The 12,028-nt window shown below is 46.4% G+C and overlaps 1 protein-coding gene across 1 annotated transcript in view; it reads right to left on the reverse strand.

Moving 5' to 3' along the window:
• Positions 1-12,028, reverse strand: part of LOC119972461 (EMILIN-2-like) — a 108,098-nt gene that overhangs the window by 36,168 nt on the left and 59,902 nt on the right. Inside the window, 1 exon segment of the mRNA XM_038809193.1 lies at positions 6,724-6,924. Coding sequence (XP_038665121.1) covers positions 6,724-6,924 — 201 coding nt within the window.

Consider the following 12,028-nt stretch of genomic DNA (forward strand, 5'->3'; position numbering starts at 1 on the left):
CCCCGTCCTTGGTCCAGCCCTGCACCTTCTCCACATTTGCCACCCAGTAATAGTACAGTAAGTTTGGAATGCCTAACCCCCCACCTATCCTCGCCCTCTCTTCAAGACCTCCATCGTAATTCTGGCCACCTTCCCCCCTGCCCACCCCAAATAAACAAGGTGATCAATTTGTCCACCTCCCTAAAGAAGGATTTCAGTAGGCAGACTGGCAGGCACTGAAATAGGAACAAAAATCGCGGTAGCACTTTCATTTTAACTCCTACACCAGGCCCGCCAATGACGGAGGGAGGTTGTCCCACCTTGACAAATCAGCCTTCACCCTCCCCACCAAACTGGTAAAATTATACCTTCGGAGCCAATCCAAATCCAGAGCCACCTGCAACACCATGTAACTAAAGTTGGTTGCTGCCAGACAAAATGGCAGTCCACCCACCCCTACCCCCGGCTGGAGAACCATACAATGCTTGCTCTTGCCGAGGTTCAAATTCTACCACGAGAACAACCCAAATCTCTGGCGCAGCCCCATTATATTCCCTACTGACGTGCCTGGCTCCGAAATATACAGTAGCAGATCATCAGCATATAAGGATACTCTCCCACTCCCCATCTCACCCCACTCCCCATCTCACCATCACCTTCCACAACCCCAAGCTCCTTAGCGCAATGACCAAAGGCTCTATAGCCCATGCAAACATCAGAGGGATACATAGGACATCCCTGCCTCATTCCCCGGTGCAGAGCAAAGTATCCCAAATTCATATTATTGGTGCGAACTCACGCCATTGGCTCCTTTTAGAATAACTGTGCAAATGCCGCAAACCTCAGCCCAATTCCAAATCTTTCCACTACTGCCATCAAATTACCTCACTCTACCCGATCAAACGCCATCTCTTCATGCAGTGCCACCACACCTCCCTCTCTTTTCCCTCCGCTGGAGACATGATCACATTTAACAACCTTCTCACATTCGAAAACAACTGCCTATCACCTTCAGGAGACACCCCTCCAGCCTTGCCGCCAGAACCTTTGCCAATATCTTGGCATCCACATTCAATAGGAATATGGACCTATACAACCCACACTCTACCTGGTCATAATCCTTCTTTAACAGCAGGGAAATCGAAACCTCTCCAACGTCTGTGGTAAGAGCCCCCTACCTATCGCATCCTCAAACATTCCCACCATCAGTGGCGCCAGCTTATCCATATACTTCTTATAATATTCCACTGCGAACCCATCCGGCTCGGCAGCCTTCCCTGACTGCATCCTCCCAATTGTCTCCTTTACCTCCTGGTCCCCTATCAATTTTTGGCGCTCCTCTCTCTCCTCCTTGTCCACATTAGCCTTAAATGAAATCACCTCCCCCACTTACTACTGCCTTCAAAGCCTCCAAACTACCAACTGCAAAACTTCCCCTGTGCAATTAAACCCCACATATTCCTCAATCACCTTCCCAATCATCTTGCCGAAACTCCGGTACCCTAGCAGCCATGCGTCCATGCTCCCCCACCCTTTCCCCAGAACCACATCCACCCTATGCAGTGCATGGTTCAAAATCAATATCGCTAAATACTCCGACCCTTTGACCTTGGCTAATTACACCTTCCCCACCATATAAAGTCTATTCTTGAGTACACTTTATGTACCGGGGAGAAAAACGAATAATCCCGCTCACCGGGTGCAGGAACCTCCACAGGTCAACTCCTCCCATCTCTCTCATGAGCCCAGCCAGCGCCTTCGCCCACCCCCCTGACTGGGCCAGCGAGCACAACTGAGACCTATCCACTTTTGGCTCTTGCACCATTTTCAAGTGTCCCCCCCCCCATTAACTCGTGGGTATCCAGATCCGGGATGGCCCACAGCACACTCTTCACAAACTCTGCTTCATCCCAGTTGGGGCCATATACACTCGCCAGTGCCTTCAACGCCCCCTCTGACGCCCCCGTCACAATCACCTACCTTCCCCCCGGTCCGCCACCACCTTCTACATCTGAAACCTCACCCTCTTGTCCACCAATACCTCCATCCCCTGAGCCCTGCTATCAAACCCCGAGTGGAAAACCTGGCTCATCCAACTCTTCCTGAGCCTCACCTAATCTTTCAACCTCAGATGGGTTTCCTGCAGCATCACCAAGACGGCCTTTAGACTCTTTACATGTGCAAATACCATCGACCTCTTCACCGGTCCCCCTAACCCCCTCACGTTCCAAGTTACTATTCTGACAGGGGGTCTCTGAACCCCCCCTACCCATCCTATGATGAAGAAGCTGCTCTCTGAAAGCTAGTGATTCAAAACAAACCTTTTGGACTTTAACCTGGTGTTGTAAGACTTCTTACTGTGCCTAACCCAGTCCAATGCCGGCATCTCCACATCATCCTATCCGCTATCATAATAACCCTGGTCCTGCCCACTCGGCCTGACCCACCATGTCCCTTTGTTGCTCTCCCCCCCACCACCCAGAATTCCCCCATCAACTTCCTCTTGAAAACACCTCTCCTAGTATCGATCACATCCCCCCAACTTTCACACTTCCCAGGCCCGTTCACACTTCCCAAACCCATCAAAACCTGTTCGGCCAGATTCCGATGACCATGGCCCCTCTCCCACCACACTCCCATTCACTAGCCAACCTTCGCTTGCTAGTGTGGAGGCCCTTGCCAAAGCACCGTCCTCCCACTCCCCTCCTCCATCATCCAATCCCTGGAAAACAAAAGCATTCAAAACATAACCAATGTGCAAAAACTATGCACCAGAAAAAAACACCATTACCCCAAAGCCCAATATTCTCAACCCACTGTAACCAATAGCAGAGGGTACATACCCTCCCCCATCAACCAAACCAAAAGCCAAACCCCCCACAGTTAAAAACAAATAAATACGCTGAAATAAGAAACAAGAGATAAGGCTGCACACAGCACTTCACCCCCTTCCTTCAGTCCAGAACCAAACACCAGCCCCATCTCTCATTTTAACCCCAGTCCTTCAGCCTTCACGAATGCCTCCGCCACCTCCACCCTCTCGAAGTAGAAGTCCCTTGAATATAGGTCACCCTCAACTTCGCCGGGTAGACCATGTCACCTCACACCGTTGCTGAAGAGTACCACCTTCACCCGGCCAAATGCTGCCCGCCTTCTTGCCAGCTCCACAATAAAGTCCTGGCACATACGAATACCAGCTTCTTCCCACTGCACCTCACGCCTTTGTTTTGCCCAACTCAGAACCTTCTCCTTAACATGGAATTTGTGGAAGCAAATTATGACTGCCCTTGGTGGCTCATTTGCTTTTGGTTTGGGCCTGAGTAACTGATGAGCCTCGTCCAGTTCATACAGGGAGGGTTCTTCACCCACCCCCAACAACTCCATTAACATTTTCGCAAAGTACTCGGTCAGCCTCGGGCCCTCCACCCCCTTCAGTAAGCCCACAATTCTCAAATTCTGCCGTCTCGGCCAGTTCACCAGCCACCTTGGTCAGAACCCCACCCAGCGGCTCAGCCTCTGCCACCTTTCCTGCTGCCGGGCTGACCCGTTCACTCGACGGCGAACATTCACTCGCCCCCTTCTTCCTAGCGGTTTTTTTCTGGGTTTTCGACATTCCCCTCTTTTCCTATGTCTTCCTGCACCAGCTTATCCAGAAACTGCCCCTGGAACCGGGTATTATATTCCAAAAACCAGAGGCTTGAACAGGATCTACCCAACGTGAGACTTCCACCTACATGCCACAGCCACAAGTCCCAAACCTAGATATTCTGCTCTGAAATCCTTCATGCAAGTGAAAATGTGAAAGAAAATATAAATATATAGTGAAACGCCTCAGTAGAGCTCCTTGAGGAGTATCATGAGTAATACGTTCTACATCCTTACCCTCTGTCTCCCAACTCCTAACCAGTGCCCTAACTAATATGTTGCTTCCCATTCCATGTGCTCTCATTTTCGTTAACCCTTTAATATACCATTATTCAAGAAGGGAGGAAGGGATAAACCAGGAAACCACAGGCCAGTCAATCTAACTTCAGTGGTGGGGAAACTATTGGAGGCATTTGTGAGAGACAGAATAAACTTGCATTTGGAGAGGCAGGGATTCATCGAGAACAGTCAACATGGTTTGTTCAAGGGAAGGTCATGTCTGACCAACTTGACTGAATTTTTCGAACAGCTGACCAGGTGTGTAGATGAGGGAAATACATTTGACGTAGTCTACCTGGGCTTCAGCAATGCTTTTGATAAAGTCCCACATTGGAGACTGATAGCGAAGGTAAGAGCCCATGGGATCCAAGGAAATTGGACAAATTAGATCCAGAATTAGCTGATTGGAAGGAAGAAGAGGGTGATGTTCGAGTGGTGTTTTTGTGACGGGAAGCCTGTGTCCAGGGGGTCGACAGGGATCAGTGTTGGGAACTTTGCAGTTTCTGGTTTACATAAAAGTGATTTAGACATGTTTGTAGGAGGGTTGATCAGTAAGTTTGCAGATGAGACGAAAATTGATGGTGTAGTAATAGTGAGGAGGATAGCCTTAGATTATAGGAGGATATAGACAGCTAGTCAGATGGGCTGATCTGTGGCAAATGGAATTCAATCTGGATAAGTGTGAGGTGAAGCACTTGGGCAGGACGAACAAGGCAAGGGAATACATGATAAACTGCAGGACCCGGGGAAGCACCAAGGATCAGAGGGACCTTGGTGTGCATGTATACCTGTCCCATAAGGTCGCAGAGTTGGTGAATACGGTGGTGAAGAAGGCATATTGTATACTTACTTTTATTAGCCAAGGCATAGAGTTTAAGAGCAGGGAGGCTATGTTGGAACGGTATAAAACATTGGTTATGCCACAGCTAGAGTATTGTGTGCAGTTCTAGAATCCACATTACTGGAGAGACGTGATGGCACTTGAAAGGTTGCAGGGGAGATTGATCAGGATGTTGCATGAGTTGAGAGTTTTAGTTATGAAGACAGACTGAATGGACTGGGGTTGTTTTCCTTAATTGTTGGCTTTCACGTCATCGATTGAGCTATTGAGACATGTGTTACGGCAGATGGAGCTCTTGCAGTGAGTGAACATGCTGTTTAGAATAGGCAACCACAGGATTAGGAAGGAAGAACAAACTTGTATTTATATAGTGCCTTTCAGGTCCTCAACTGCCACAAAGTGCTTCACAGCCAATGAAGTCCTTTCAAAATGTAATTACTATTGTAATGGAGGGAACCATGGCAATCAATTGGGGCTCAGCAAAGTGTCACAAACAACAATGAGATATGTTCTATGTTCTAAATGGCCAGATGATGTTGTTTGCAGCATTGGTTGAGGGAAGAATGTTAACCAAGATACCCCGGGCAGTCTGCTTTTCTTCCCATAGTGCCTGGAATCTTTTACATCCACCTGGCAAATGGAGTATCAATCCTCTTCTAAGAGCCTCCAACATTGCAGCACTCCTATAGTATTGCCTTGAAAAGTGAGCTTAGATTTTGTGCTCAAGTTTCTGGACTGCAGCTTGAACTCAGAACCTCTTAACTTACATTATTACAAGACTGACATTATTTTTTTTTCTTTATTCTTTCGTGGGATGTGGCCATCGCATTACAACATAGATATTGATAAGAAAGGCCAAACGTTTTAATGAGTCAGAAACTATGTAATCCTCTATCGCATTTATGGCTTTCTTACAATGTAATGTACGCAACAAATGTTACTGGTGCATTACATTGGGTTGCTGAGTTAAATTCACAAGACAACTAAGCTAGCACAATTAAATTGGATTTCAGAGGGGTCATTTGAAGCAGCATGCTCGATACAATGAGAGATAGTTTGGCATTCCATTGATCATTCATGCTAAATGCATCAACTCGCTTCAGTTGAATTCAGCTGAGGTCAAATGTTAAGTCAGGCTGATGGATTCTGCTGGGGGGAATAGACTCTGTTTAACTAAAGGTTGACACTGGAAGCAGGCTTTAAAAATAAACAGAGAGAACTGTGAAAGCTGGCGACACGCTGTCAGAATGGAACACAAGGAAGAAGAGTTGGAAAATTAGCTTTGGGTCAAATGGCAGCCCACTGTTGTGGGGTTACAAAGAGTGTTCATTATTTTTACATTATTATGATAGAGTCTGAAATCACAAAACGTGACAACCACATCACAACATTGAACAATTCATCAAGTCATTCCAGAAACGTTGCCTTTACTATCAGGAAAATCCATTCCTTGTGTTCAGGTATAGATAGTTAATGTTGTATAGAACCACTTCAAATAGTGCATATGCGTCAGCTCCCAGTACAAGTCGAATTTATTCATACACATTATGCAATGAGTATCAGATCATCAGCAGCATTACAAAAAGAGCTCTTGTTTAAAACTGGAGATCACTGTTTTAAAGTTTCTGGTTGCAATCATTTCCAGATGTTGTGGGAAGGACAGCAGCCAGTACAGTATTTTTGATTAAACCAGTTCCTGAAGTGGCACTAAACCATTAGAGTCACTAGCATTGTCCAATTCCTGCGTGACACTGAAATTAGACTTGCTCCAAATTACAGTTCAGTTCTGTAAGAGAAGGGACCATTCAGATGCACAAAATTGAAAGAATTCAATTGCTAAACAAACAATTTATTGTGACCAAAACCTTAAGTATAAAAATAAACTAGTACGGCAATGACGAAAGTTCATCCTGCATAATTACAACTTCGTATTTATGTACTGAGAGCACATTACAGTGCATTATAATAACTGTACTCACCAGATGCTTTCGTATCTCCATTCGACGATGGTGTAATTTGTTGTTCCTTTGGTTCATGAGAGGTATTAACATCTGATGCATCCATTGATCCTGGTGGGCCTGCATAACCTACCTCCTTAATGACACCATAGCTTGTTCCTGTGAAAGGTGGAAGTCTAGGTAGTTTGGCTCGACCTGGAGGTCCCGCTTGGCCTTTTTCCACTAATTAAAACAAACAGAATCTCCAGTTATTTCGGGTGTCTCATTTTGCAAAATGATGACTTTCACTGCGTGCATTAGAGATGTTTACTTCCCCGCCGGGAAAATTCACTGCATAACATGAAAATGAGGCCTACAGACCAGGAAGGTGCAAAGTCTCCTCCCTGGTTTGTGCTGAGATACTCAATCTCATCCGGGGTTGATAAATGTTAGATGACAACAGGATTGGCTATGATGACCTCCGCAGCCAAATAGCCTGATAACAAATCAGAAATGTGCTCAGCAATGAGGTCCTTCATTGTCCAACAGCCTATACTCAAATGTTTCGTAAGTGAAGAATTTCTCTTTGTGCAGTACCTGAGGGAAGCCAACATAAATGGACTGTACAACAGCTTGAATCTGCACCATCAAAGGAAAAATAGATCATCAGAATTTAAATAACGTTAAAAATTGGTTTTGATTTCACAGAGAGAAATTTTGTCTGAAACTACAGCATTCCAACATCTAGAACAGGATGCATTTCAGGGCAGCTCAGTTCATTGAGAATTAAACTATTGAGCTTAATTGTTCAGAACAGCAGAAAACGTTTGATGGTGGGAATTTCATTTGAGTTGGCTAATTCACAACAAATATATTTCATAAAAATGTAGAGTGTCTCATTTGGCCAAGAAGTGAAAGAAACGTGTAACACCTAGAACTATGTGGTACACTGCAATGGCTAAAACAATTCCAAGGTGGGGGCAAGAGTTTTCAGCCCGCATTAGCCATCAGAAAGAACAGCAACAAGGACGGAGGATCCCATCAAAATCAGAAAATGCAATTCTCACTGACGGGATCGCCCCTCGCCAGTGATGTAACAAGGTTCACAACCAAAAAGGAAGGGAATCTCATTTAAATACATTTTAATACCATTACTGATCTCCCCCCCCGGCATCACAAGATCCCCTTCATTGAATATTCAAACCTCGGCGACGTGACATGTTTACAACAGGCGAGATCTTCCGGCTGTTCACACCGGCAGGATATCCCGGCCCTGCCAACAGTGCACCCATGTTGCAGGTTTCCTGGTGGCGTGGGGTGGATTCAATGAGAAATTCTATTGACAGAGGTGAGGCCAGAAGATTCCGCTGCAGACCGATGGTGGGCCACCTCCCACCACTAAGACAGATGCTGCAGGGAGGCCAGAGAACCTCGGCCAACACGTGTGGAAAAACGTGAATCAGTTGAGGGTAAGTATAGGCCCTGGGGAGGCGAGGAACATACCAGGGCACTAATCTCTAGCACTGTCACCTATTGAGGGTGAGGTTCGCATTATGTTTGTTGGGGGAGGAGCCCCTGATGCTGTGGTGAGTGGGGGGGGGGGGGGGGGGGGTTTAAGGTGGGAGCGTGGTGAGAAGTCCGATACTGAAGCTTTTGGGAGTGCGGGGGGGGGGGGGGGGGGGGGGGGTGATAGCACCAATGCTGATGTTGGGGGAGGGGGGCGCGATGCTGACAGGATGTCTGTGAGGGGGTGCTGGGGGAGGGGGGTGGGGGTAGTTTATTTTGTGCTGATTGGGGTGCTAGCTCTATCAGGCCCCGGCTTGCCACAGTAAAACATGCCTGCTGAAATTTCTTTATCAGCAAGGCTTGAAATCTGGATTCAAAACTCGGCTGTGCAGCTGGAGAGCTACACGGCATGTTTCAGTCAGATCCTGACATACTGGAAAAATATGGGAAAATTCCATCTAAGTACTCTGTTTAACATTTGTTCCATAATTTTATCTAAGACAGCGGTTGAATTTTGGATAAAGAGCTGGTGCAGCCTGTCTCCCAGCAGAAACTTAGGTTCAAGTTCCATTTATTGCTGTCCTTTACAGATTGTGTATTTTTTGTCAGGGGCCATGGGCATTGTTAGCAAGGCCAGTATTTGCCGCCCATCTCTAATTGCCCTTGAGAAGATGGCCACCTTCTGAACCATTGAGGGCATGTGTTGTAGGTACACCCATAGTGCTGGTAGGAAGGGAGTTCCAGAATTTTGACCTAGTAACAGTGAAAGAAAGGCAATATTTTTCTGAGTCAGGATGGTGTGTGACTTGGAGAAGATCTTGCACGTGATGTTATTCCAATACACCTGCTGTCTTTAGCTCATTGAAGCCTATTTGTGACAATAAAGCGATTTTCATTTTTTAATTTCTTTGTCCTTCTATGTGGTAAAGGTCACAGGTTTGGAGCATACTATCTAACGAGACAAGGTGAGTTGTTGCAGTGCATAGAATCATAGAATGCCTACAGTGCAGATGGAGGCCATTCAGCCCATCGAGTCTACACCGACCATCTGAAAGAGTACTCTACCCAGGTCCGCTTCCTCATCCAGTCCGCCCCACACCCAAAACCTCGCAACCTAACCTGAACATCGTTAGACTGAGGGAGGAAACCGGAGTGCCTGAAGGAAACCCACGCAGACACATGGGAGAACATGCAAACTCCACACAGTTAGCACACTACTGCCATTGTGCAATGGTGATGGCGGGAAATTATGTTTAAGGGATCGATGGGGTGCCAATCAAGCCGGCTGCTTTGTCTGGATGGTGCCAAGTTTCTTGAGTGTTGTTGGAGCTGCACTCATCCAGGCAAGTGGAGAGAATTCTAACATACTCCTGACTTGTGACTTTGCGACAGACTTTGGGGAGTCAGGAGGTGAGTTACTTGCTGCAGGAGTTCTCAACCTTTGCCCCATTATTGTAGCCCCAGTATTCATATGGCTGGTCCAGTTCAGTTTCTGGTCAAAGGTGCTCCCCAGTACGCGGATGGTGGGGATCCAGAAAACGTAATATCATTGAATATCAAGGGGAGATGGGTAGGTTCACTCGTGTTGGAGATGGTCATTGCCTGGCTCTTGTGTGGCACAAATGTTACTTGCCATTTGTCAGCCCAAGCTTGAGTGGTGTACAGTTCTTGCTGCATGTGGATATAGAAATGAAATGAAATGAAATGAAATGAAAAAAAATGAAAATTGCTTATTGTCACAAATAGGCTTCAATGAAGTTTCTGTGAAAAGCCCCTAGTCGCCACATTCTGGTGCCTGTTCGGGGAGGCTGGTACAGGAATTGAACCATGCTGCTGGCCTGCCTTGGTCTGCTTACAAAGCCAGCGATTTAGCCCTGTGCTAAACAGCCCCTAGATTGAAGAGTTATATAAATAGTATTGTGTATGAATTCCCACAGTACCTGGCTGGGTAAGTATGTGAAATATGTATTAGCGATGCCTGACCGCCCCCACTAGGATATACGCGTATTTCACACTAACCAAATAACAAGTATTGTTAAAGCGCTGCCCTAAAAGCTGCAGTGAATCGCAAAGTTACATTAGGGAAGGAGGCCAAAATGGTGAGCTTCTTTGAAGCAGAACTGAGAGAAAATGGGGAGGAAGAATGATATTTTTTGCTTCAGGCGATTGAGTACAACATCATACAAGATTCCAACCGTGGGAAAAACATCAACTCCAAGTTATTAGACACAGTGGGGGAGGGGTGACAAAACCAATTGGGAATAATTAGAAGTAACCAGCCTAGGGTCAAAAACTAATAAACATGTCGTTGGATCAAACTGGTCATAATCCAGCCTCTATCAACAGCCACAGCTGCACTACCAAATGTACTATTAGCTTCCTATGAATGAATAACTTCAAAGAAACCATATACTTAATACTGTAGTTAAGTTTAGAAGCCAGCTAGCTGTGCACAGCTCCTGGAGCCAGAATCTGCAGACAGACTGTGTGCCCTTTAGCCTTAATTTAACTCAGATTCCTAAACTCGTTTTTTGTTCAGGTGCAGTATTCTTACCATCTATTGGGGTTTCCCAAAAAAAAGCAAAATGTCGCGCCAATTTTAAGTCTTCAAATTGTGTGAGGCGTCATTCAAAGTTAAGTAATGCCGAATTGAGTTTTCTAACTCTCAGCCGGAAAGAAGGGAATTAAGGTTTAGAACAAGTCCTTTTCGGCGGGAATTCAGCTGTTGGAGTGGGCGGAGCTACAGAGTCGAGCGGTGAGTATTTAAACTAACTGCTTCGCGTATTCGAGTCTTTTCGGCGGGAATTCAGCTGTTGGAGTGGGCAGAGCTACAGAGTCGAGCGGTGAGTATTTAAACTAGCTGCTTCGCGGATTCGAGTCTTTTCGGCGGGAATTCAGCTGTTGGAGTGGGCGGAGCTACAGAGTCGAGCGGTGAGTATTTAAACTAACTGCTTCGCGTATTCGAGTCTTTTCGGCGGGAATTCAGCTGTTGGAGTGGGCGAAGCTACAGAGTTGAGCGGTGAGTATTTAAACAACTGCTTCGCTGCATAAACAGCGGCCACAGGGTCTTTGGGGATAAATGTGAAGAGTGACATCACAGCAAAGCAGTGACCTGATTGGTTGGTAAGGAAAGTGCTCCAATTAGTAGTAGCTGGGAGAAATGTAACTCTTCGTGTGGTGGTAAGTATTGTGATTGGTAAGTAAAATCTTTATTCCTTTCACTTATTCATTATTTGGTATTATATATGTAATCAGTTAAGGTAAAGTGAAAAAATGGCAGGAGATCCCAGACCCGTGTTATGCTCCTCGTGCTCAATGTGGGAGTTCAGGGACGCGGCCGATGCCCCTGACTCCTTCATGTGCGGGAAGTGTATCCAGCTGCAGCTCCTGTTAGACCACATGACGGCTCTGGAGCTGCGGATGGACTCACTTTGGAGCATCCGCGATGCTGAGGAGTTCGTGGATAGCACGTTCAGTAAGTTGGTCCACCGCAGATTAGGATTGGTGAGGGAGACAGGGAATGGGTGACCAAAAGGCAGAGAAAGAGCAGGAAGGCAGTGCAGGTATCCCCTGTGGTCATCTCCCTCCAAAACAGGTATACCGTTTTGGATACTGTTGGGGGAGATGATTCGTCAGGGGAAGGCAGTAGTAGCCAGGCTCATGGCACGGTGGCTGGCTCTGCTGCACAGAAGTGCGGGAAAAAGACTGGTAGGGCTATAGTCATAGGGGATTCAATTGTAAGAGGAGTAGACAGGCATTTCTGTGGTCGAAAACAAGACTCCTGAATGATATCTTGCCTCCCGGGTGCTCGGGTCAGGGATGTCTCAGATCGGTTGCAGGA

Source organism: Scyliorhinus canicula, chromosome 10 (genome assembly GCF_902713615.1).
Source record: "Scyliorhinus canicula chromosome 10, sScyCan1.1, whole genome shotgun sequence".
Classification (NCBI taxonomy): Eukaryota; Metazoa; Chordata; class Chondrichthyes; order Carcharhiniformes; family Scyliorhinidae; genus Scyliorhinus; species Scyliorhinus canicula.